General features: G+C 46.6%; 1 protein-coding gene and 1 pseudogene across 1 annotated transcript; both read left to right on the top strand.

The window, feature by feature from the left end:
• Positions 1–3,774: 3,774 nt before the first annotated feature.
• On the top strand, positions 3,775–13,008 carry LOC105464164 (defensin alpha 4-like; annotated as a pseudogene).
• Positions 13,009–24,475: 11,467 nt separating this feature from the next.
• LOC105464171 (defensin alpha 6) lies at positions 24,476–25,832 on the top strand. Its single transcript, XM_071067520.1, has 2 exons — positions 24,476–24,710; positions 25,602–25,832. The coding sequence occupies exons 1-2, from the start codon at positions 24,518–24,520 to the stop codon at positions 25,709–25,711; spliced, it is 303 nt and encodes a 100-aa protein (XP_070923621.1). The 5' UTR covers positions 24,476–24,517; the 3' UTR covers positions 25,712–25,832.
• Positions 25,833–26,730: the final 898 nt, after the last annotated feature.

A 26,730-nucleotide genomic window follows, 5' to 3' on the forward strand; every position in this document is an offset into this window, starting at 1 on the left:
GTGGGAAGTGCTGGAATCCCATGCTAGAGGGGCTGTGCCTCAAATGCCACCTGACCTCCGTCCAAGGCAGGCAACTCAATCCTTAGATATTGAATGGGTCCAATGGCATAAAGCTTAAACACCAGCAGCCTTCACAATCACAAATAACATTTTAAAGACCGGCAGGTGGCTCATGCCTGTACTCCCAGCACTTTGAGAGGCTGAGGCGGGTGGATCACCTGAGGTCAGGAGTTCAAGACGAGCCTGACCAACATGGAGAAACCCAATCTCTACTAAAAATACAAAATTAGCTGGGAATGGTGGTGCATGCTTGTAATCTCAGCTACTCAGGATGCTGAAACGGGAGAATCACTTGAACCCGGGAGGCAGAGATTGCGATGAGCCGAGATCGCACCATTGTACTCCAGCCTGGGCAACAAGAGTGAAACTCCGACTAAAAGAAAAAAAAAAAAAAAGACCAGCAGGTGGCCCTCCCAATGCCAGGTGTGAATTCAAACTAGCTAACAACGCCACAGCACAGCACAAACCCAGACTGTAGCTTGCACATTGGAGCCCCACGTGCAGAGACAGCTTCCAAAATCATCACAGGCTCAAGGATATGTACGTGCTCTGATGTATAAGAGTTGTGGACGGAAACGTCCTACACCACTAAGGAAAACACGGCTCAACCTTCTCTGAATGCTTCCCTGAAGACCCACAGGGCTAACAGCCTGTGCAACAGCAGCAGTAAAGCGAATGCCCAGACCCCCACTTCCCTTCGTGGGTGGCCACCTGGGAAGGCCATCCCCATGGGAATGGCCATGGCTTCAGATGACAGCGCCCCTGCCCAAGGGGTTGTCAAGGGAGGCAATGGCCTCGCTGGAAATGGAGACACCAAAGAAACTCGCCTTGACTGTGGGGTCACCAGCAAAGCAACCTTTCCTTACTACTATAGGATACTCCTTACTCCTTACTGCTACGCTCCCTACCCCAGCACATGACGCTGGTGTATGACACATACCCTGACCCTTGCCATACCACTTCCTTAGCTCAGGCTTTGTTGAGTACTCTGCAGATGACCCGATACAATGGTATTTTGTGAGATCACCATTTGTCTTCAGAGTAACCCCATTAGCTATATCTCCAACAGCAAGGAAACCAAAGGAACTAGGTCAGATCGTGGAGCTGCCCTACAAGTTAGCCAAAAAATATGGGCTTCTGAGATGTGTGTGTTAACAACACCACACCCAAATCTAACCAGCTCTCCCAATAATAGTTCTCTCATGTGTTACTGAGGAAATGCCTGTGGATTGGAGTGTTCTGTGCGCAGGAGGGCTGGTCCAGGTTTGACTTCTGCAGGTCACTGGATGTTCCCACAACCATGGGACCTTCCCCACATACACGCCCACCCCTTCTCATTTTCTGTCTATACGCACATCCACTGGGCCCTCACAGGGCACCTACTAATGCCCAAAACCTAAAACCATCTCCTAGTCCCAGTTCCCCAAAGAGCCCTAATTTGTTCCTCTGCTGGGATGAAACCAGAGCCACTTCCTCAAATGGTGAAATTTCTGGGCCTGCTAGAGATCAGGAACTCACTACTTCCTCAGAGTGACAGCGACCCCACTGCTCTGGAACAGCAACCACCCCTAACAAGACCTGAGACACCTCATCCCACCTTAAGATTACTGAAAACACTTTCACTCTTACTCCTAGACAATTATTTAGCCTCCAAGTATCTAATTGCCAAGCAGGAGACAACTATTCCCTCTAGGGCACCCCGTGCTTCCTGTACTTGCTTAACTCAGGAGAATCCAGCAACACCTGACCTGCTTAGCAAGACAAGCCCAGGCGGTATTCAGTCTCACCCAGGTGTTCGCCAACATCTCGGCTTGGCTGAATGGCTTTGATGTGTATTTATGGTTAGACCCCAGGGCCTGCACAGGCTGATTGAAAACAAAATCCCAAACCCTCCTCAGTGTATAGGTTAGCGCTTTTTCCTAGTCTCCTTACAGAGTGTATACTACAGTACACAAGCTGTCCTTTCCTGGTGGCTTTAAATATTCCCTCGGTCCAGGTAGTTCAGCCTCAGCCACCAGCATAGGCACTGTGGGCTCAATTGTCTTAGGAGTCATGGAGATTCCATAGTTGGTTGCTAGTTGGACCTGGCCAGGGCTGATCAAGGTAAATGAGAGGTCCTTCTGGGGATGCCTGTTTGAACCCAAGCTTCACACCAAATTTCTCAACTGTCCCTGTCACCAGAGTTATTTAATGTACCTGACAGAAAATAACCCTGAAAATTAGGACACCTGAGCCCCAAAGACCTATAAATAGGGGAAGTCTTCTCTGGGATGTGCACAGCTGCTCTTGCTGCATAAGACCTGGAACACAGGACTGCTGTCTGCCCTCTCTGCTAGCCCTGCCTAGCCTGAGGATCTATAAGTAGCACAAAATTTAAACCTTCACATTGAGGTTTCAACATTGAACCTGTGCCCCCAATCTGAACTGTGAATCCCGGGCCACCCCAGAGGGAGCCAGCAGGTGAATCCCCTGCTGTGAATATCTGTCTGAATCTCTGGTGGCTGCTGGGGGCATTGGTTACCAGCTAAGTTAACAGAGAAACTCAAGCAGTTTCCTTCTAAACACACATGTCCTACTTGGTATGTCCAATAAAGATGATCATAGCTCTTTATAATATTCTTTTGAGAGAAGTCTATTCAGGTCATTGGTCTGTTTTCCAATCAGGTTATTTTTTTTTTTTTTTTTTTTTTTTTTTTTGCTATTGAATTGTCTGACTTCCTTATGTATTCAGATATTTACCCTTTCTATCATGTAGTGTTTGCAAATATTTTCTCTCATTTCCTGGGTTGCCTTTTCACTCAGGTGATTGTTTCTTTTGCTGTGCAGATGCATTAGCGTTCAAAGCATCTCCACTTCTCTCTTTTCCCCCTTGTTGCCTGTGCCTTTGGTGCCATAGCCAAGAAATCATTACCCACAGCAACACCAAAGCTTTATCTTCATCTGTTCCTCTCATCATTTTATGGTTTCAGGTCTATGTTTAGGTCTTCTAATCATTTTGACTTGATTTCTCTACATGATATAAGATAAAGGTCCAAATATATACATATATCAACTCATAAGGTAGTATACATTACACATATATAATTTTTGTCACTCACACCTAAATAAAGATGGAAATAATACACATTTTAGCCTTTGATGACTGTTTATATCACTGAGCTTGTTTTACCTGTAGCCTGGTGAGGTCATTGTCCTCTCTACCCTGGCCCCTACAGGAGACTCCTCACCCGATAACCTCAAAAACCCCTTCACGAGGGTGATAATGACTTCAAAGCCTGCAATGAAAAACCACTGGGTCCAGGTCTAGACTTCCAGAGAAGAGTAGAGCCCATCTTCACAAAGTAAGAGGCATTTGTTCCCTGAATTCATTGAATGAAAGCACTCTTTCTTTTCATAGTGTAAGAGAAAATATTTAGGCAGCTGAAAGCAGGAAAACATGGCAGGGTCCTCAACACCATCATCAACATCAACCTAGCACAGACACTCAACATAGAGATGCATGCTAGAATGAAAGCTGGGAGAGCAGAGAAGGAAAGGAGGGACATTGAGGCCAATAGATACCCACACCCTCTCCAAAGAAATGTCCACCTCCTCTCACTGAGAAGGTTCGAGAAGGTTTCTTGTCTCTGAGCATTCTCCCAGCTATAACTCTAGGCAGGCTCCTCCCTCCCCACACATCTGCTCCTGCTCTCCCTCCTCCAGGTGACCCCAGCCATGAGGACCCTTGCTCTCCTTGCTGCCATTCTCCTGGTGGCCCTGCAGGCTCAGGCGGAGTCACTCCAGGCAAGAGCTGCAACCCAGGAGCAGCCTAGAGCCGATGATCAGGAAGTGGTTGACTCCTTTGCATGGGACGAAAGCGCCACTCTTCAGGTTTCAGGTGAGAGAGGCCAGTACGCAGAGCTGCAGAGTCTAGAGGGACAGATGGGAGATAGAGTCTGGAATGGAGTCTCAATGGCCCATGTCACTTAGGTGACTTCACTTAGCATCTCTGAGCCTTGATTTTCTCATCTGTAAACTGAGTAGAGAGTCAAATAAATCTAAGACATTTTCTTCTCCCAAAACTTCATTCCAAGATATGTCTGTGAAATTCACTATGTTTAAAATACAGAGAGACATACTAACTAGTTCGTTCTGGATCTAAACAAGTAGACTTAACTATTGGGAGAATATTTTACTCTGTCTATAGAGAATCTTTTAAAGACTGAGGATGGGCCTAACAGTGTGTTCAGGTGTGTGTGGGTGATGGGGCCGGAGCACAAAAATCAAAGCAAATGAGAGTGAGTCTCAAATCCTGTGAGACCAGCACTGCTCTGTGCATTTATTCCTATTGACGGAGGTTGTTCATGCTACCGGCCCTAATGCAGCCAACATCACCCATCAGCCAGCATGTGACTTCTCCAAGATTCCCTTTACTACCCACTGTTGACCTTAGTGCTCAATTTCGGATGCTCTCTCTGTGTCTATAGGTTCAACGAGGGGCTTGCCCTGCACCTGCAGACGAGACTCCTGCCGTCCTGGAGAACAGCGAAGAGGGACTTGCAGTGCTCCTGGAATACGCTACCCGTACTGCTGCCGCTGAGCTTGCGGAAGAGAGAAAAACGAGCTCATAATTTGCCTTCAGAGCTTCAGGGAATTGCTGTTACTCCTATACCTGGTCCTCAGTTTCCTTTCCTCTTCCCAAATAAATGCCTTCTGATAAGACTTCTGTGTTTACACCTCTTTAATGTGTGATATGTTTCTGTGTCAACACATTTGGGATACACGTACCAGAAACCTAAATAAAATTTTTGAACAAACTAAAATTCAAATTTGTAGGAATTTCAAGCAGGAATTTGAGCTTCAAACCTCAGTTGAAATGAAGGTCCAGTGTCACCACCGATCTCCCCATCCACTGCTCTGCCTTTTCACTCTGCCTCATTTTCATCGGATCCATTGTGTGCTGGTCAAACACTCAGGGTCAGCTTAAAGTTTATGCAGTCACAGAATTGTTACTTCTCCAGGAAAACCAGCATCGTCTGTGCTAAAGAATTGGAGTTTTATTGAACGTGTCCAGGTCACACATTTGCCTTTTAAGACATAGGGTTACAGGAGATCCACTGAAACAACTTTAATTAAAAGGGAAATGGGTTGTTAGCAAAGGCGGGATGCATGGAACAGAAAGCACAGCAGCCCACACCAGGATGTCCTCATTTAGAGCACCCTCCAGCCACGTCTACTAAGACCTGGATTTCACTCCCATAAAGTCGTCTCCACACCCAGAAAACCCACACGCACAAATGCTCCACTGCACTTTGCAACGTGCACTCTCTTGGGTTGCCTTAAAGCCGCTGAGAACCTGATTCTACTTGGAAAATACAACTTCGGAGGGGAAAAGAGAAGAGAGGAAATAAATTTCATCAGGACCTTGGCGGCCCTGTTGTTGCTGCAGGGCACTGAGGCTCTGATACCCAAAACATTCAGCACATCAGTGAGTGAGCAAGAAACCAGGTCTGGGGAAAGGGAATGAACCAGGGGCGCCCTCTGAGATGCTCAGAGCATTTGCCGGGAAGGCCACAGCGCCCCCTGCTGTCCTGCCTCCAACTGCAGCCTCCCCACCAGGCATAGCACACGTAGGATCCGCACCTTCCTGAGCCTATCTTCCTCCTCCCCTCCAAGACGAAAGGGTCACTACCTAATCCCGGTGTCCCTGAGGGCCAGGCTGACATCTTGCTGTGACATGACCTTTCCTCCTGTCTGTTCTCCCTTTCCCTCCCCTGATTCCCACTGACCCTTGAACCCTTGTCCAATATGTCCTACAAATGGCCTTTCAGGACATGACCACTTTCAGTAATCCAGCGTGAGCCCCTCGTATTTTCTCTGCATCTGGTAGTTGTAGTTGGCGAATTTAAAACACACGTTTGAAAAAGAAACTATATTCAAGCCATGGCTACTCGTAGCGGGTGGGTCACTGGTAAAATGACGCAAGGAGTTTGAGTGGGACAGAGAGGTTACAGGCTTCAATAAAGGAACGTGTCTCTAGTGGGTTATTCACCATTCCAGACTAAGACATCTCATGGCCCAGACACTGCTGTGACCACCAACATCAACCACAAATGCCCAGAGCCCAGGAGAAGGGAGCAGGTGTTCCCCACGTCCACCCCATGCAGATTCTGAGCATGTTTAGCCCCACATTGAGGCTCTGCCTGTCTGAAGAGGCAGCTCAGCGGTCCACACACCCCACTGAGATGCTGCACAGCTAGAGAACCCAATATAGATCCAAGGGAGGACACAGTGGGTCTGACAGAGAAATGGTCCCGGCTTTTCCCCTTGTTTAGACAGTGACAGTGATGGACTCAATATGATTCAGAGTGTGAAGACTGTGCACCCTTCTTTGGTTTCTGGTTCACTATCACTGATTCAAAGTCCTCCGGTCATGAACTAACTCTGTCATGTGGGCCTAAACTGTCACGTGGGCCAGGCTGACTCCATCTCAGGGCATCTGCACTTCACCAAGAATTCCGCCTGACTTGCTCCCTAGCTCTGGGGTCTCAGCTAAAACTTCACTTTGTCACTGTGTTCTTCCTCAATTTGTCACTTTTAAATTGCAACAAGTTCCCCCTGGTGACCTCCATCCCTCTGGTTCTCTCTATGGCTAACTTCAGAATTATAACCATCGCACCTTCTATACACTTCACTGACTCTTTGTAACATCTGTCTTCTTATGCTAGAAGGGAAACTGCATGTTATGCTCATCGTACCACAGTGCATAGATGAGTGCCTGACACATCACAGGGGATCAATAAATTCATCATGAGTGAATTAATTAACCATCTCTAACATCACATATTATTATAAAATCACATTGTTATTACTAAACTGTCTAGAATAAACCTGAAAACTACAGAGTTAAGACAGTCCTTGTTTCTAGTTTCTGTCATAGCATACCTTTAAGAAACAAATGAAAAACATTAAAGGCAGAAATACAGAAAAATATCTTGGGCAAAATGTGGCTTCGTGAAGCATTAGGACTTTAGAAGAAAAAAGAGACTATTTTGGCTTGCAGTGGCAATAAAAAATTGTATGGTTAAGCATAAAGATATTTAAAACATGGAGACACTTAACAAAGGAGTAGAGCAGCATGTTCAATGGAGAGAATAGCATTAGGTTAAGAGATAGGCAGGAGGAGGTCAATCTCCACTGAAATGAGAGAAATTGCTGTTGCAACAGAGAAGGATGGAGTAGAATTCGGGCCTCTTTGCTTAGAAGCCTGCAACAATCCAAGGGAAAGAGCCAGACGAGGACGGAGCGTCCCTGCTCCTCTGTTGGATGAAGGCACACTGGGAGCACCAATGTGGCGTCTGCTCCTGCGGTCTAGGGTGGGCGATGACTGCTGCAAACTCTGGGACAGAGAATTCAGGGAGAGGAGTGAGGGTCTCCAAACAGGGCAACTCGCTCAGCCTTGGATGAGATCCAGAACTGTTCCCCAGGATGCAGGCACAGTCTAGGTTCACTGATGATGTACAAGAGATTTCCTACCTTGAGCCACTCATACGGTAGGACAATAAAAGAGCAAGTCAGATGCCTCATCCCTATAAATGTAATTATGCAAGGGTATAGCAGCCACGTCTCTGTAGGAGGATAAAAGCCTAACTCCAATAAGCACAAATTAGCCAACACAGATGGCCCAATCACACTGGGCAACTTCCCTCCTAACGACCTCCAGAACTATCCCGCTAGCTCCCCGCAGGGCTGAAATTCTCCTGCCTTTGGCTTTAGGAGAGTGTAGGGCAACCGTTTTCCCTATTGCAACATTTCGACTTCTATTGCAACGGTCTTCAATAAATGCTTCCTTGCATTTCTGAAACACCCGCGTGAAATTTTATTTTACAATAAAAGACATAGGCTATTTTTTCTGTTTCTCGTTTGATTTTTCTGAACTCTGCTTACAAGAAAAAGCAGAATGTTACGGATGGAAAAAGGATTTGTTCCCTTTTCTGAATATGTGTATTTTTTTCTTTGCTGCTGAAAGCCAAATAGCTCATTAAGAATCCTGGAAAAAGAGTTCACTCTGGTGTTACCTGACAGGTCACCCTCCCAATCTCTCACTACTTTTACCTTTGAATAACAGCGACCCTCAGTAATCTTTGTTCCAACAATCTTTGTTTCACCCACTAGACACCCACTAATTCTGCCAGGGCCTGGAATTCCTCTAGCTCTGAACATCAACCAAGAAGCTCCCTATCCCTGATCTCATTCGCTGTCCTTCCAGCCTCTCATGTAGCCGTCCCTCCCTCACTGCTGATCAGCCTCGATAAGGCTGTTCTCGGCTGGGCACAATGGCTCATGCCTGTAATCCCAGCACTTTGGGAGGCCAAGGCGGGTGGATCACCTGAGGTCAGGAGTTGAAGACAAGATTGGCCAACATGGTGAAACCTCATCTCAACTGAAAAAAAAAAAAAATTCAAAAATTAGCCTGGCATGGTGGCAGGAGCCTGTAATGCCAGCTACTTGGGAGGCTGAGTCATGAGAATGGCTTGAACCTAGGAGACAGAGGTTGCAGTAAGCCGAGATCACACCTTTGCACTTTAGCCTGGGCGACAGAGCAAGATTCCGTCAAAAAAAAAAAAAAAAAAAGGCTGTTCTCCTACGGGGCTGTGCATCAAATATTTTACCTGGGAGCCTGATGCCCAGGCTGCACCCGGCACACTGGTCCTCTGCTCTCATCTCCTGTCCTTGTGCACTGCACTGTGTTTGCATCAGGTTCTCTGAGTTTGGTAGTTTGGATGTTTTTCAGTCATCTTAGTTGGGTCTTGAATTCAAATGTCAGAAACCACAATGAGCTAAGTTAACATTTTGACTCCCATATCTTGAAATATTCCACAGATTACCTCAAGGCCTCTAGTCAACAGCACAGCCATTGTGGAGAAGACACCAGCCTTTGAGCCAGGTGGACAGAGACCCAAGGTAGCCACCAAAACAAGACACACAGACCTCACACCCAGCTTAACTCCTGCATGCCTCCCATCTGAAGTCCCCCTTTTTAAACTCTTGCCTTCTCCCCAAAACCTTGAAATGGTTGCTTTGATATGAATCCAGCCATTTCTCCCTTACTAGTTTTTTGTTAATAAAGTCGCTCTCTTTCTACCACACCTCCGTCCAGTTATCACTGCTGCAAGTGGCGAGCCGCGGGACCTGTGTTCAGTGACAGGTCCTCATAAGGTGGAAGGAATGACAAGGTGCTCTGGGGTCGCTTCTACAAGGGCATGAATCCCATTCAGGAGGACCGTGCCCTCCTGATCTGATCACTGGATAAAGCCCACACCTCTTGATGCTATCACCTTGGGGTTTAAGATGTAAACATACGGATTTCAGAGGGACGAAAATATTCAGGCCACAGCACCATCCCACACTGAAGAAGTGAAAGATATCAGTTAATTAGTAGCTGATCCCAGAAAAGAACATAGCACTAAGTCAGGATTATTTTACTTGTCAAAATATCACCCAGACTAGATTCAAGAGGAGAGAAGATAAACCTTCCTTTCTTTGGGAAGAGCCACAGATATAGGATGTAGGGGCCATATTTTTAAAGCTGCTCAATGGACTTATTCTCTCATAGTGTATTGTAAAATGCAACAACACCAGACACAAAGACAGCCTGAGAGGAGCTGGGAAAGACATTCAAAGGGCAGGGACTCGGACCTCCTGCCTGTGGCAGCTGGATCTGCAGGTCCAGGAGTTGCTGTGTGGCACAGGCAGCACCAGGACCATCCCTACAGGACAGTGGACAAAGGACTGAGGGGAGGGACAGGGTGGTGCACTCTGAGAGCTGGGAGGTGGCCAGCCCTCAGAGCTCACTCCCACGCAGCTCCCGCCCTGCCCCATGCTAATGTGTACCCTGTGTTCCACGACTGCCCTTCCCTACCGGGTCAAAACCACGTACCAGAACCCTGACCAAGGTCCACACACCCTGTGTCTGCTGGGGCCCCTGGACACCCTCAGCATGTGTGGGAATATACTTGCTGCTCCTGGAGGCCTCTCTCCTCTCACACCCACACCTGCACCCCCACTCACAGCTTCCCCAGAACATGGTGTCAAGGTTCTGATGGTGTTCAGGTTGATGGTGTCAAGGCTCTTATTAAGTGTCCAGACTTGCTTAAATATTCCCTGGAAATTCAAGAGCATGAGGATGAGAGAAGAGTTTCAGCCATGTCTACTCTGCCTGGGAGTCAACACTGGTGAAAAGAATGGAAAACTCAGGCTGGGGAGATCATGTATGGACACAGAAGCGAAAGTGTTGCAAAGATTTTTAGACAAAACACTGTTTTTTTGCTTAAACCCAGAGTTCTGCCAAGGTTCTGATGCAGCCCAGAAAGAAAAGTGAAAGAGACCACAGGAGATGAGTCCCTCTCTTCTAATTTGGGTTGGAGTTTGAGAGTCACGTGGGCAAGGAGGAGGTAAAGCACAGGTGCAACCTCAGCACAGACTGAGAACCTGATGGGCCCTGGGCTGCCAAGTCCGCCCCTGCCATGGAGTAGTGCCCCCCAGCCAGCAGTTACCACCCCTCCAGTCGTGCATGGGAGGGAATGACCTCAGGACACTGAGTTGGGGATGGAAAAGGCAGAACCAGCAGCCACCACTGACTCGGGCCACCTGCAGCGCATCTGTTCTCTTTGACCTCCTGAAACCACTCCGGGTGCTGCTGGTGAGGCCGCCACGTGGGCCAGGCCACACGCCTGCTGCAGGACTGCTGCACCTGCTCCCCCTTTTCCTGGACCCATCCAGGTTTCTACAGGACTCCCTCAGCCCCTCCTGGCCTCTGTTCTCATGCTCTCCCCACAACGAGGCTGCCATGGTGACACTACTGAGCAGCACTCTGCCCCCAACACCGCGTCACCTGGGCACTCCAGGTCCCCTCAATGTTATCCTTTTACTGTGTGTAATAACCACTGGCTGCATAGTGTATCATATCCATCATAACTTTGCCTATTGTTTGTCTTCTCCACTAAAATATAAGATGGAAACAGTGCTTGCCACTCTCTGGTGCTGGAATACAAGTAGAGCAGCCACCAGACTGTCCTCCAGGACCATCAAGGTCCTGATCCCAGATACGGTCCAGTTAACAGAGGGCATGCAAAGGCCCAGGGCACAACATTTTGCAGCAGGAGACTTGGCCAATGCATTCTGCTCATTCCCATCACAGAGGGCTCATAGTCTGTGTTAGCTTTGACTTTGGAAGGGACCCAGTACACATTTACCAAATTGCACTCAGGCTGTCTCAGTAAGCCAGTTACTGCCCGTAACTCGTGCCCCCAGGACTCCCTGTGATTCAGCGTGAACTCCTGTACCCTGTGGCACTACATTGATAGCATTTTGCTCAGAAGCCCCTAGAAGAAGGAAGTGAAAACCACGCTGGTCGTTTTAGTGGCTTCCTCCAAGACCATGGCTGGGCCACAACCCACACAAAGTTCAGGCCCAATGCTGCTGTAAAGATTCTAGAAATCACCTGGTTCTCAGTGGGCCACCAAATTCCCCTTGCAGATAAAACCCAAGTCTTCACCATTAGGGTGCCAGCCACTTTGTGGCAAGCCCTGCACATACTGGGACATTCTGCCTGCACCTACACCCCACTTGTCCGTTCTGCTGAGGCCCACAGATGCCATCATGCAGAAGCCCTCCACGTCTTACTGGGGCCACAGCAGGATACAGCATGCAGCTGGCTCAGCAAGTGGTCTCCCAGGCCGTGCCCAGGTCCCGGGTTCTGAGTTTCACATAGAGGCCCTCAGTACCACCAACCATGACTCCCAGAGCCTCTGGACAAAGCACACCCATCCTGGCTATGGGCTTCTGCAGGCATAAACTTCCTGGCAGCTGCAGCTCAATATCCCCAGTTAAAAAGGTGGCTACCACTACATACAACGCCCGTATAGAAACAGGCACTACGGGACAGGTTCTGGTGCTGCTGTGTCCCCAGACTCCAGTCATGCCCCACGTCTGATTCCTCCTGACAGTGGCTACTCATGTCTCCCTGGGAAAATGGGAACAGCACCTGTAGGACAGGCCAAACCTGGCACCTGGGTCCTTTCAAGTGACAGAAAGCTGAGGCCATGGTTTCCCTAACTCAGCTCCCTCCTACAAGCAGAGAGAAATAGCAGCAGCGACTCTATTGCCCGAACAATTGGTGACCTGATGAGGCCATGGGAAGAGTTGGACATGGCGAGTCCACATACCTCAGGGAAGGCAGTGCTGCCCTGCCGGCCGGGAGCCGGCTGGCCAGCAACCACCTCCCACATTTATCACAGCAGGGCCTACATAGGAGGGGAGGGTGTGCTGAGCCCAGTCATAGAGCTGGCGGTGCCAGTTGCAGGGGAGGTTACTGTGGCCATAACCCCACCAAGGATCATGTTTTTACAGATTCCTGGGCTGTGCCCAATGTATTGTGAGTGCCCTGGAGCCAATGCCTCTGGAATGGCCTCTGTAGCGTGCACCTGTTTGGGTCAAATTAGGGGAGGCTCCAGTCCTCCTACAGGCGATTCATGCCTCATGCATTCAGAACCAACATGCCCAGGCTATTTTTTCACGACTCAAAGGGTGAGGCATCCACAGTGAGACTACTGCTATCTTTGGCCTCCACACTGAGCCTGCTGACAGCCCCTAATGTCCTGTCCCAGGAGGTTAGGGGTCAGATGCACCTCTCAGGGCCTGGGTGAGATCCTCTTTTTTTTACAAGCTACCGGCCCCTATGCAGCCAACATCACCTGTCAGCCAGCATGTGACTTCTCCAAGATTCCCTTTACCACCCACTGTTGACCTTGGTGCTCAATTTTTCCTGCTTTCTCTGTGTTCCCAGGCTCAACAAGGGGCTTGGTCTGTTCTTGCAGATTAGTATTCTGCCAGTGAACAGAACTTCGTGTTGGGAACTGCGTCATCGGTGGTATCAGCTTCACATACTGCTGCTCGCTTGTAGATTAACGTTCTACTGTCCAAGAGAATGTCATGGGGGGAAAGTCATCATCGGTGGTGTGAGCTTCACATGCTTCTGCAGCTGAGCTTGCAGAACAGAGAAAAATAAGTTCATAATTTGCTTTGAGAGCTACAGGAAATGGTTGTTTCTCCTATACTTTGTCCTTAACATCTTTCTCGATCCTAAATAAATATCTTGTAACAAGATTTCTTTGTTTACACCCTCTTTAAAGTTTGAAATGTGTGTGTGTCAAGACACTAGAAAGCAACTGCCAGGATCCTACATTAAGATTTTGGACAAATTAAAATTCCAAAATCTAGAATTTTTAAGGAGCCATGGCTTCAGACACAAATTGAAACGAAGGCACAAATGATGCTGCTGATCTCACCATCCACTGCTCTGTCTTTCCACTCTGCCTCATTTTGAATGGATTCACTCTCAAAGACAAGTCTTTTATGCTAGGCAAAAGAAACAATGTCAGCTTCCAGCTTAGCTACTCACAACCTCACTATTTCTTGGGAAAAACCACCATCGTCTGTGTCAAAATATTGGAGTTTTATTGAACGTGTCCAGGTCACACATTTGCCTTTTAAGACACAGGGTTACAGGAGATCCACTGAAACAACTTTAATTAAGAGGGAAATGAGTTGTTGGCAAAGGCAGGATGCATGGAACAGAAAGCACGGCAGCCCACACCAGGGTGTCCTTATTTAGAGCACCCTCCAGCCACGTCTACTAAGACCTGGATTTCACTCCCATAAAGTCGTCTCCACACCCAGAAAACCCACACGCACAAATGCTCCACTGCACTTTGCAACGTGCACTCTCTTGGGTTGCCTGAAAGCTGCTGAGAACCTGATTCTTCTTGGAAAATACAGCTTCAAAGGGACAATGGGAAAAATGAAGAAAGGAAAAACATTTCATCAGAAGCCTTCCGTTCTTGTTGTTGCTGCAGGGCGCTGAGGCTCTGATAACCAAAACATCCTGCACATCAGTGAGAGAGCAAGAAACCAGGTCTGGGGAAAGGGAATGGACCAGGAGCGCCCTCTGAGATGCTCAGAGCATTTGCCGGGAAGGCCACAGCGCCCCCTGCTGTCCTGCCTCCTACTGCAGCCTCCCCACCAGGCCCAGCACATGTGGGGTCTGTACCTTCCTGAGCCTGTCTTCCTCCTCCCCTCCAAGAGGACAGGGTACCTGCCTAACCCTGAGAGCCAGGGTGTCCCTGAGAGCCAGGCTGACATCTTGCTGGGGTGTGATGTGACCCTTCCTCCTGTCTCTCCTCTCTGTCCCTCCCCGAGAAACCCACTGTAGCTTTAACAATAGTTGAGGATGTCTTGCCAACGGCCTATGAGGACATGACCACAAAGCCCCAAGGACAAGTCCAGCTTGAGCCACAGATTTCTTATATTTTGGATCTAGCAGTTCCAGTTTATGAATTTACTACACATGCTGGAAAAAAATAACATGTCTGTTCAAGCCATGGTACCTCTTATCTGGAGGGTCATTCATAGAATGCCCCCAAGACTTCCAAGAGTGACAGAGAAACTACAGTTTGCAAAGAAAGGGACAGTGGTTCTAGTAGGATCATTCCCCATTCTTGACCAAAACAATCTGATGGGCCAAGACACAGCTGTGACCACCAACACCAACCTCCCACAATGCCCAGAGCCCAGGAGAAGGAAGCAGATGTTCTCCACGTCTACCCCATGCAGATTCTGAGCAGGTCTCAGTCCCAGACTGAGGCTCTGCTTGTCTGAAGAGGCAGCTCAGGGGTCCAGGCACCCCACTGAGACACTGCACAGCTGGGAAACCCAATACAGTTCCCAGGGAGGACATGGTGGGTCTGTGATTGACAAAGAAAAGGTCCAAAGTCTTCCCCTTGTATCAAAGGTGAAGGTGACATTTTGGGTTTCAGGATGTGAAAGGCAGACAGTCTTCCTTGGATTCCTGTAACTGCCACTGACTTGAAGTCATGCGGTTCTTGCTGTAACTCTGCATATTCCTGCTAACAGTCCACTGAGTTGGGCTGACTCCATCACGCGGTTTCTGTACTTCACCCAAAAGTCCACCTGGCTTGCGCCCTAGATCCTGGGGTCTCTGCTAGAACTTCCCTTCATCACTAAGGGCTTTGCTGATTTCTTAATTTTAAATTGCAACTAGTTCCCCTAACGACCTCTATCCCCCTCTTCTCTTTATTTTTAACTGTAGAATTGTAAGCTATCTCACATTCGGTGCATTTCATTTACTCTCTGGAACATTGGTCTCCCAACACTGGGAGGGAAGGTGCATGTTTTCCTCATCATCTTACCACAGCGCATAGATGACCACCTCATACATTGCACATGATCAGTAAATTAATTTCAAATACATTAATTAATTGTACTCAAAATTTATATTAATACAAATTTGCATTGTTGTCCCTAAACAGCTTACAAAAAAATACTGAAGCCTACAGAGGTAAAGCAGCCTGTGTGTCTAGTCCATGTGACAGCATTCCTTTAAAAAGCTAATTAAAACTAATTAAAAAGATTAAAATATAGGAGACTATGATGGGTAAAATGTGGTTTAATGAAGCATTAGGACTTTTGGAAGAAGGAAAAGACCATTCTGTCTTGGAATGCCAAGGATAGATTTCATGGTGAATCTTAAACTGAAACATAAAGATGTTCAAACTTTCAATAGATTAAAAGAATGATTAGCACAGAAATTTAGGTAGAGAACATAGAATCAGAGCAAGAGCTATGCAGGAGGAGGTCCACCTCCATTGAATTAAGAGGAATTGCTGTTGGCAACAGAGAAGGTTGGAGGAGATTTCAGGCTGGTGTGCTGAGAAGCATCCATCAATCCAACGGAAAGGGCCAGACGAGGACGGAGCCTCCCTCCTCCTCTGTTGGATAAAGGCACACTGGGAGCACCACACGTGGCTTCTGCTCCTGCGGTGTAGGGTGGACGATGACTGCTGCAAACTCTGGGACAGAGAATTCAGGGACAGGTGTGAGGGTCTCAAACAACCAGGGCAACTTGCTCGGCCTCAAGTGAGACCCAAAAACGTTCATTTGGATGCACTCTGTTTACTGATGACGTACAAGACATTGTCTACCTTAAATCACTTCAGTGATAGAACAGTAAAGAGTAAGTCAGATGCCTCATCCCTATAAATGTAATTACCCATGGGGATAGCAGCCTTGTCTCTGTGGGAGGATAGGGGCCTATCTCCTAATAAATTAGCAAACACAGATGGCCCAATCACACTGCTCAACTTCCCCACCAACCACCACCAGAACCTTTCCACTAGCTTAACCCAGGGCCTACCTATTCCTGCCTTGGGCTTCAGGACAGTTGAGTTCACCTATTGCAACGTTTTGACTCCTATTTCAACAATCTTCAATAAATACTTCCTTGACATTTCTTAAAAGTCTTGTGAATTTTTCTTTAACGCAAGGCATTGGTATTTTTTTCTTTTCTGTTTCTCTGTTTGAGACCCTGAACTCTTCTCACAGGCAGGACCAGAATGGACGAAATCAGATAACTACTTGTTCTCTTTTCTAAACCCGTGCATTTTTTCCCTTTGCTGCTCAAAGCCACTCAACTCACTAAGAAACTTAAGATTATGGAAATGGTCTTTCACTCTAATGTTACCTGGCCGGTCACCCTCCCGGCCTCTCAGTGCTTTGTCCTCCTGGATAACAGTGACTCCCCGTCCTCTTTGTCCCAGTCCTCCACCCCATGGCCACCCACTAACTCCTGCCACCACCTGGAATTCCTCCATTTCTGAACATCAACTATGAAGGTCCCCATCCCTGACTCACCTGCTGCCCTTCCAGCCTCTCTCGTAGCCGTCCCTCCTTCCCTGCTGATCAACATCAACAAGGCTCTTCTCCCCCGGGGCTGTGCATGGGAATCGCCAGGGAGCCTGATGCCCGAGCTGCCCCTGGGACACCTGTCACGTGCTCTCATCTCCTGTCCTTGTGCACTGCCCCGTCTTTGCCTCAGGTTCTCTGAGTTTGGTATTTTTTACCTTTTTCAGGCATGTTAGTGGGGTCTTTAAGCTGAGTCATCTTTGTTTTTTTTAAGAGGCAGGGGTCTTGCTATGTGGCCCAACTTAGTCTCAAACTCCTGGCCTTAAGCAATTCTTCCTCCTCAGTCTCCCAAACTGTTAGGATTACAAGCTGAGCTACCTTGCCCAGCCCTGAGTCAACATTTTCACTCCCATACTTAGGAATTCTGGCTTTAGGAAATGTTTGGTCCAAGGACTCAAAACATGAATTACGTTGTTGTCTTCACCTTTTTTCCTCTTTGTTTCTCTTGATCTTACTTTGGGATCTCTCCCCAGGTGACAGCCATGTGAACCGTGGTCATCTCTCTATGACCTTTGTAGCTAATCTCCTGGAGAATATCCCTACTTCTTTCCCTGTTGTTTCAGCCAACTCCCAAGTCCCATGGCCACCTCTGAGTCTGTCACTGCGAGGAGAGGTTGAGACTCCACCTGGCTCCCACACCACCTGTGCTCCCAGCAGGAAGAATTTAAACTAAGAATGGGTGAGGGGGTTCTTCGGTCACTCCAAAGAGTCCGCAATTCCGTGCTGCCATTACGATGGGCTCTTTGTGACACTTTGAGAATAAGGTGAGAGGATTCAGTCCTACTTCACCAATATTTTAGAGAAGCGGAAGTTTACACATACAAAAATACACAAGTCCAGCTTCTCACCGAGACTGTGGAAATGCCCTCTGTTCATCTACCGCTGTGTGAAAAGACGCCCCAAACATAGTGGATTGAAACAGCACCATCAGGTCTTCATTCATACATTGGCAACTGGGGCCCGGCTCCTTCCACGGGCATCAGAGGAGAGGTTCTGCTGGGATCTGAAGACCTCAGGGCTGAGGCACTCGCACACAGGTGCAGGCAGTGCTGGCTCAACTGGGAGCTCTCATGGGGCTGAGGGATGGGACCTTGTGATGTGCCGGGGCCAGATCATGCCAGCTCATGAGAGAAGTGGTTTGTGTGACACTTTTAGAACTATCCATAGCTGGGAGGATTCTAACCACAGAAATTTACAAACACTGTAAATCAGGGTTTTGGTTTTTCCCAGAAAGCTGGCTGTGCTGTGTTCTCTAGCTCACCCTTGCAAGTGCATTCAGCTCATCTTCCTGTGCGACGCTGAGGCTTCCTCAAAGCATGGCATCTGGGCCCCCAAGTGACCAGCCCTCTTAGTCCATCTGGGCTGCTATTTAAAAAAATACCATAAACGGAGTTGCTTATGAACAACAGATATATTTTTCAGTGTTCTAGAGGTTGAGAAGTCCAAATCAAGGTGGCAGCAGACTTGGTGTCTGGTGAGGACCAGCTTTTTCATTCATAGATGGGACCTCCTCACTGTGTCCTCACCTGATGGAAGGAATGAAGGAGCTCTCTGGAGCCTCTTCTGTAAGAGCACTAATCCTATTCATGAGGTGCCCTCCGGACCTACTCACCTCCCCAAAGGCACCACTTGTTAATGCTATCACCTGGCGGTTTAATATTTCAATATGTGAATTTCAGAGGAACAAAAATATTCAGAATACAGCACCATCCAAGACTGAGGAAGTGAAAAATATCAGTTTCTTAGCACCTGGGCCCAGCAAACGGCATGGGGCTAAGCCAGGTGTATTCTATTGGTGAAGATGTCACCCAACCTAGATCCAACAGGAAAGAAGTAAACCTCCCTTTCTGTGGGAGAAGAGTCCAAGAAGTGGGACCACATTTTAAAACAGCCCAAGAGACTTATTCTTTCATAGTCATTTGTAAAAATTGCTGCAGGCAACAACACCAGACACATAGATAGCTTGTGAGAAGTGGCTGGGAAAGGTGGACAAAGGGCAGGGGACTTGGAGCTCCTACCTGTCCCAGCTGGATCTGCAGGCCCCGGAGTGGCTGTGTGGCACAGGCAGCACGAGGACCCTCCCTGCAGGGAGGTGGACAGAAGGCTGAGGGGAGGGACAGGGCAGTGCACTCTCAGGAGCTGAGAGATGAACGGTCGTCAGAGCTCACCCCCATGCAGCCCCACCCTACCCCACGCTAACCCGCACACTGAGTTCCACGACTGCCCTTCCACACCGGGTCAAAACCACGTCCCAGGGCCCTGCCCAACGTCCACACTCACTGTGTCTGCTGCGGTCACAGACAGCCTCAGGGTGTGTGGGAATATCCTTGCTGCTGCTGGAGGCCTCTCTCCTCTCACACCCACACCTGCACTCCCTTCCACAGCTTCCCCAGAATATTTGCCCCAGCTTGAAGGTGTCAGGTTCTTGTTGAGTGTCTGAAAGTTTAACTGCATGTGGATGAAGAAACAGTTTAAGTTGTGTCTACACTCAGAGTTGACACTGGTGGCAAGTCCAGGACACTGTGCTGGGGGCGGGGTGGGTGGGGGTGAAATTGAAAGTGTTGCAAAGACTTTTAGATGTAGCACCGGTTTTTTTGCTGAAACCATTGAGTTCTGCCAAGGTTCTGGTGCAGCCAAGAAAGAAAGGTGAAAGGGACCACAAGATACAGACTCACTCTGTTCTAATTGGGGTTTGGGAGCCACCTGGGGGAGATGGAGGCAAGGCCCAGGTGAGACCTCAGCACAGACCGAGAACCTGACCTGCCCTGGCTGTCGAGTCCCCACCACAGACTGGGAAGGAGTCAGGGACAGGAGCATTGCCACCCAGGAGAAAGAGTAGAGGGCCCCAGACTCAGGTACTCAGCTCCACGGCCAGCATAGTAGGAAACGACATCACGACACTACGTTAGAGACAGGCAGGCCAGCCTTCCAGGGCCAGCAGCTACTACTGACACGGAGACAGCAGCAGTGTATTCTGTGCCCCCCTGAACTAATGTTGTAATATGTACACTTTGGGGTACAGAAGAAAGCAATGTGTTTGCTGAACAGCACTTTACAGCACTCCCATTTTAAGTCCCTCTTGGTCTAACATTTAAGTCTCTAATCCATCTTGAATTAATTTTCGTATAAGGAGTAAGGAAAGGATCCAGTTTCAGCTTTCTACTTATGGCTAGCCAATTTTCCCAGCACCATTTATTAAATAGGGAATCCTTTCCCCATTTCTTGTTTCTCTCAGGTTTGTCAAAGATCAGATGGCTGTAGATGTGTGGTATTATTTCTGAGGACTCTGTTCTGTTCCATTGGTCTATATCTCTGTTTTGGTACCAGTACCATGCTGTTTTGGTTACTGTAGCCTTGCAGTATAGTTTGAAGTCAGGTAGCGTGAGGCCTCCAGCTTTGTTCTTTTGACTTAGGATTGTCTTGGAGATGCGGGCTCTTTTTTGGTTCCATATGAACTTTAAAGCAGTTTTTTCCAATTCTGTGAAGAAACTCATTGGTAGCTTGATGGGGATGGCATTGAATCTATAAATAACCTTGGCAGTATGGCCATTTTCACGATATTGATTCTTCCTATCTATGAGCATGGTATGTTCTTCCATTTGTTTGTGTCCTCTTTTATTTCACTGAGCAGTGGTTTGTAGTTCTCCTTGAAGAGGTCCTTTACATCCCTTGTAATACCATAAAAACCCTAGAGGTAAACCTAGGTAGTACCATTCAGGACATAGGCATGGGCAAAGACTTCATGTCTAAAACACCAAAAGCAACGGCAGCAAAAGCCAAAATTGACAAATGGGATCTCATTAAACTAAAGAGCTTCTGCACAGCAAAAGAAACTACCATCAGAGTGAACAGGCAACCTACAGAATGGGAGAAAATTTTTGCAATCTACTCATCTGACAAAGGGCTAATATCCAGAACCTACAAAGAACTCAAACAAATTTACAGGAAAAAAACAAACAACCCCATCAAAAAGTGGGCAAAGGATATGAACAGACATTTCGCAAAAGAAGACATTCGTACAGCCAACAGACACATGAAAAAATGCTCATCATCACTGGCCATCAGAGAAATGCAAATCAAAACCACAATGAGATACCATCTCACACCAGTTAGAATGGCGATCATTAAAAAGTCAGGAAACAACAGGTGCTGGAGAGGATGTGGAGAAATAGGAACACTTTTACACTGTTGGTGGGATTGTAAACTAGTACAACCATTATGGAAATCAGTATGGCGATTCCTCAAGGATCTAGAACTAGATGTACCATATGACCCAGCCATCCCATTACTGGGTATATACCCAAAGGATTATAAATCATGCTGCTCTAAAGACACATGCACACGTATGTTTATTGCGGCACTATTCACAATAGCAAAGACTTGGAATCAACCCAAATGTCCATCAGTGACAGACTGGATTAAGAAAATGTGGCACATATACACCATGGAATACTATGCAGCCATAAAAAAGGATGAGTTTGTGTCCTTTGTAGGGACATGGATGCAGCTGGAAACCATCATTCTTAGCAAACTATCACAAGAACAGAAAACCAAACACCGCATGTTCTCACTCATAGGTGGGAACTGAACAATGAGATCACTTGGACTTGGGAAGGGGAACATCACACACCGGGGCCTATCATGGGGAGGGGGGAGGGATTGCATTGGGAGTTATACCTGATGTAAATGACGAGTTGATGGGTGCTGACGAGTTGATGGGTGCAGCACAGCAACATGGCACAAGTATACATATGTAACAAACCTGCACGTTATGCACATGTACCCTAGAACTTAAAGTACAATAATAATAAAAAATAAAAAAATTTTAAAAAATTTAAAAAAAGAAATAAGAACATAAAAAAATAAAAATAAAAATAAAAAAATAAAGTCCCTCTTGGGTAAATTACTATTTAAGGGCAGGAGTGCCACCTGCTGTCCTTAAGGTGCTACTGCAGTGCTACCCACCCAATTCTCTGTAAGGGCAGGTCCTTCTCTACTGGAAGATAGTGTGGGCTCTGCTAGGTCAGTGTCTGATGCATGAGGACATCTCAGTGTGGAGGCATGCTGGAGCCACTGAGGAGAAGAGAGAAAGCCCTTGGCCTAAGTCAACTGCATCTAGGTGGCATCTCCAAGATGCTCGGTTCTTATTAGGGCTTCCATGTGGGAGTGAGGTGGGGTTAACTCAAGAAAGGCAGTTAGCAGAGATAAGGTCCTCTTGACTGCGGATCATGGTAGGGAGGTTACTTCTCTTGCAGGAGCCTGATGACTAAACAAGGGGGAGATATACCTGCCTCAATTTTGTGCATGATCACTGAAAGCTGGATCCTAGAGTAATGGGCTCTTTAAAATAGAGCTTGTTCTTCAATATTTGCATGTATGTGACACTAGGGGCAGGAAGGTAAGTAGACAGAGGGAAAGGAACCACATGAAGTTCCCTTGTCCCTGACACCCTTCGATATTCTACTGATCTAGAAGTTCTGTTTACTTCCAGGCGTTCTGTCTGTTGGCATGGTGCCTGTGGTGACTTCACAAGCTCTAATATGGATCCTGATAAGCCTTCCTGCTCCCCATCTGTCTAAATATTTACCAGTGCCCATGGGGATTGGTCTGTGTTATCTTCTATTTCAATTAAAACAGGCTGGGAACACTTCTTAGTTTCCAAAGATAGAGTATAGAATTCCAAAATGTTCCTTTAAGTCAAGACAAATTAGATCACTTCTTTACAGAAGTATCTTGTCCTCTTAGCTAGATCAGGGTGTCTGAGTAACAGCTGTAGGGTAAGATTTCCAGGTGATAGAGTAATTATTGCCTTTCCCATGAACTACTGGGGAAAGAAGCATTGACAGCTATAACTCACAATGGACAATTACAGTTTGGGTTGGAGAGGGAAAGTTTAATTAGAAATTTAGATCTTAGTTAAATGGTCATCTCCTACTAGGTAAATGAAGGCAAAATTCAAATAAATACAAAACAAATGCATTTTTTAAGTGCCCAAAGATTCCCTAACAAAACTGAAACAAAAATCAAGAAAACAATTCCATTAATAACAGCATCAAAAAATAAAACACCTAGGAAGAAACAAGGAGGTGAAAGATCTACACACTGAAAATGAAAAAAAAAAAAATAGTGAAAGAAATTAAAGAATGTAAAAATAAATGGAAAGATATCCTGGGCTGAAAATTGGAAGAATTAAGATTGTTAAAATGTCTATCCCCAACAAACCAATATGCAGATTCAGCAAAATTCCTATCAAAATCCCCATGACATTCTTCAGAGAAATTTAAAAAAAAAAAAAAAAAAACTAAAATTTGTATGAAATGGTAAAAGAACCCAAATAGCCAAAACAATTCTGAGGAAAAATAAAAAGTTGAAGATCTCCCAATTCCTGGTTTTAAATTATATTACAAAGCTATAGTAATCAAAACAATATGGTATTGGCATAAAACCAGACACATACCAGTGAAATAAAATTGAGAGTCCAGAAATAAATCCAAACACATATGGTCAAGTAATTTTTGACAAGGGCATCAAGAAGACACAATGGGGACAGGAGAGTCTCTTCAATAAATGGTGGTGGGAATACAATTTCCACATGCAAAACAATAAAACTGGACCCTTCTCTTATGCCATATACAAAACTTAACTCAAAATGGATGAAACATCTGAATAGAAGACCAGAAACAAGAGACTATGAAAACAATGGTAGAGTTCTATGTGTTTTGAGCCACAAAGTATTCAAATTACAGCATTAGGGGGAAAAAACAAAGTGCAAACCAATGTATTTAATTTTTAAGTGGAGATTTTCTGGAGCAGAGCTGCAAGGCTGGGGCAGGGATAGAGGCTCATTACTCCTTCTACCCTTTGAATATTCCTTGTGGGTGATTTAAAGTTTTCTAAAATAAAAAATAAAATAAAATTTCAGAGGGGGGTTGTGGGCATGTCAATTGTTTCGATATTTCTCAAAGTGGAGAGAAATACCTAGTACATATTTTACTTGATACGTTCAGGTCACAATGGTTTCTTGAAATAAATCTGTCTCTTGGCTTTAGTTTTACTAACTCTTTACCTAGTATCCCAGAGCTCATCTCCCCTATAAGCTGATAAGGTCATTGTCTTCTCCACACTGTGACCCACAAGAGCCTACTCACCCCATAATCTCAGAGCCTCCTTCATGAGGGCAGAAATGCCCCTCTGAATCCTGAAATGAATTAGCCCTCTACTCTAATGGAATCCAGCTCCGGCCTCAAGGTCTAGACCTCCAGAGAGTGGCCACCTACACCTTCAGAAAATAAAAGGCATTTGATTCCTGGACTTATTCAATGAAAGCACTGTTCTTTTCTTTTTTGAATATTGAGAAGTAAATATTCCAGCAGATGGAAAATAGGAAAGTGTAGCACTGTTCTTATCACCACTATCAGCTGGGACCAGAACAGACACTCAATGAATAGCCTCACACTTCAATGAAGATTGGAGAACAAAGGAGCATCAAAGGGACCTGGAGGGCAAGGGTAGCTCTTCTGCTCCCCAATTACATGCACACCCCAACTCACTGCAACATCTGTCTCTGAGCCTTCTCCCAGCAGACCTATAAATCCAGGCTGGCTCCTCACTCCCCACACATCTGCTCCTGCTCTCTCTCCCTCAGGTGACCCTAGCCATGAGAACCCTCACCTTCCTTGCTGCTATTCTCCTGGTGGCCCTCCAGGCCCAGGCTGAGCCACTCCAAGCCGAGGATGAGCCACTCCAGGCAAGCGCTTATGAGGCTGATGCCCAGGAGCAGCGTGGGGAAGATAACCAGGACTTTACCATCTCCTTTGCAGAGGATGCAAACTCACGTATTAGAGCTTTGGGTAAGAGACACCAGCATTGCAGAGCTAGGAGTGTAGAGAGGAAAACCAAGCACGTCTAGAATTAGACCCAACGGCTGGCTCTTTCTCTTAGCTGATCACCTCCCCAGGCCTGAATTACTTCATGTTTGTACTGAAAAGGAAGAATCAGTGATATTCAAGAAATGACTTTTCTCTAAAGATTTTTTAATTCTATGACAAGTCTATGAAATTTTCTAAATTTTTGCTATGTAGAAATGTATTGAGGAGTCTCTACTTCAAGGAAGAGAGCCTAATTTTAAAGAAATGTTTTGTTTTGTTTGATGGAGTCTCACTCTGTCGCCCAGGCTGGAGTGCAGTGGCACTATCTCAGCTCACTGCAACCTCCGCCTCCTGGGTTCAAGCAATTATCTGCCTCAGCCTCCCAAGTTGCTAGGATTATAGGCACCAGCCACCACACCTGACTAAATTTTGTAATTTTTTTAGTAGAGATGGGGTTTCACCATCTTGGCCAGGCTAGTCTTGAACTCCTGACGTTGTGATACACCCACCTTGGCCTCCCAAAGTGCTGGGATTACAGGCGTAAGCCACCACATCCAACTGCTAAAGGAATGTTTTTTAATCTGAATTTTATAGGAACCGTTGGAAGCTGGAGACAGTCATACATGTGCATTCAGACGTGTGTGTAACAGGGCAGGAGCAGATAAGTGCAGCATATCAGAATGGGTCTCTAATCCTGTGTGCGACCAACACTGCTCTGCATATTTATTCCTATTGATCGTGCGATCATGCTATTGGCTGTAATGCAGCCAGCATTACATGTCAGCAAGCATGCAACTTCCCGAAGATTCTCTTTACTGCCCGCTGCTGACCCTGGTACTCAATGTCTGATGCTCTGTCTCTCTCTGTCCCCAGGCTCAACAAGGAGTTTCACTTGCAATTGCAGAAGGTCCTGTTATTCAACAGAATATTCCTATGGGACCTGCACTGTCATGGGTGTTAGCAACAGATTCTGCTGCCTCTGAGGGATGAGAACAGAGAGAAATGTATTCATAATTTGCTTTATGACCTAGAAGGAAACTGTTTCATGCCCTATACTTTGTCATCAACTTTGTTTCCTCATCTCAAATAAAGTCCTTTCAGCAAGTTCTCTGTGCTTGTGCTTTTCTGATGTTTGATAATTCAGGATCTTCAAATGCAAAAACAAAAAAACCAAGTCTTCTCTCAAAACACTAGCTCTTCCAAAGAGTTTTCTATGTACACCAGAGAAATGGTAGAGAGGATGTTGAGAGAAGAGAGGATTTGCGTTTTTGTTTTTTGTTTTTTGCTTTCTGAGATGGAGTCTTGCTCTATTGCCAAGGCTGCAGTGCAGTGGCACGATCTTGGCTCACTGCAACCTCTACCTCCTGGGTTCAAAAAATTATCCTGCCTCAGCCTCCCGAGTAGCTGGGATTACAGGTGTGCACCACCATGCCCAGCTAATTTTTGTATTTTTAGTAGAGACAGGGTTTCACTATGTTGACCAGGCTGGTCTTGAACTCCTGAGACCTCAAGTGATCCACCCACCTTGACTTCCCAAAGTGCTGGAATTACAGGCATGAGACACCGCACCTGGCCTTAAGCACTCCGTTTTAATGTTAATGCTGGCCAGCTGTGCCTGAATTCCAATGGGAGGAGGGTATAATGAGGCATTCCTGATCCCCACATCCCATCATGGCCTGAACTAGTGTTTGAGGTTAAGGATGGAATGCCTTTGGCTGAGAGGAAGGGTCCATTCAGTTGGTTGGAGGGCTTAGAATTTTATTTTTGGTTTGCATGGGATACGAACACAGGAGGAATGAGCCTGGGGTCCTGGCCCTTCTGACTCTGGCCAGAACCTTGCCAACCCAATGTCCCACTAGAGTGAGCCCACAGCCAAGGCCAGTCATCCTTCACCACCCATTCTGCTTCCTCATGCACACCACACGTCTACAAGAACACAGGCCCTCTCTCTTTGCCTTGTCCCTTGTCACTATGTGCAGAGACAAGGGGGTGACAACAGATG

This window comes from Macaca nemestrina, chromosome 8, assembly GCF_043159975.1.
Source record: "Macaca nemestrina isolate mMacNem1 chromosome 8, mMacNem.hap1, whole genome shotgun sequence".
NCBI classification, from domain to species: domain Eukaryota; kingdom Metazoa; phylum Chordata; class Mammalia; order Primates; family Cercopithecidae; genus Macaca; species Macaca nemestrina.

Bases quoted from the DNA above. Each gene is read 5' to 3' on its own strand.
- LOC105464171 (XM_071067520.1), top strand. From the start codon at position 24,518: ATGAGAACCCTCACCTTCCTTGCTGCTATTCTCCTGGTGGCCCTCCAG. The intron at 24,711-25,601 runs GTAAGAGACACC...CTCTGTCCCCAG, and splicing joins CTCACGTATTAGAGCTTTGG to GCTCAACAAGGAGTTTCACT.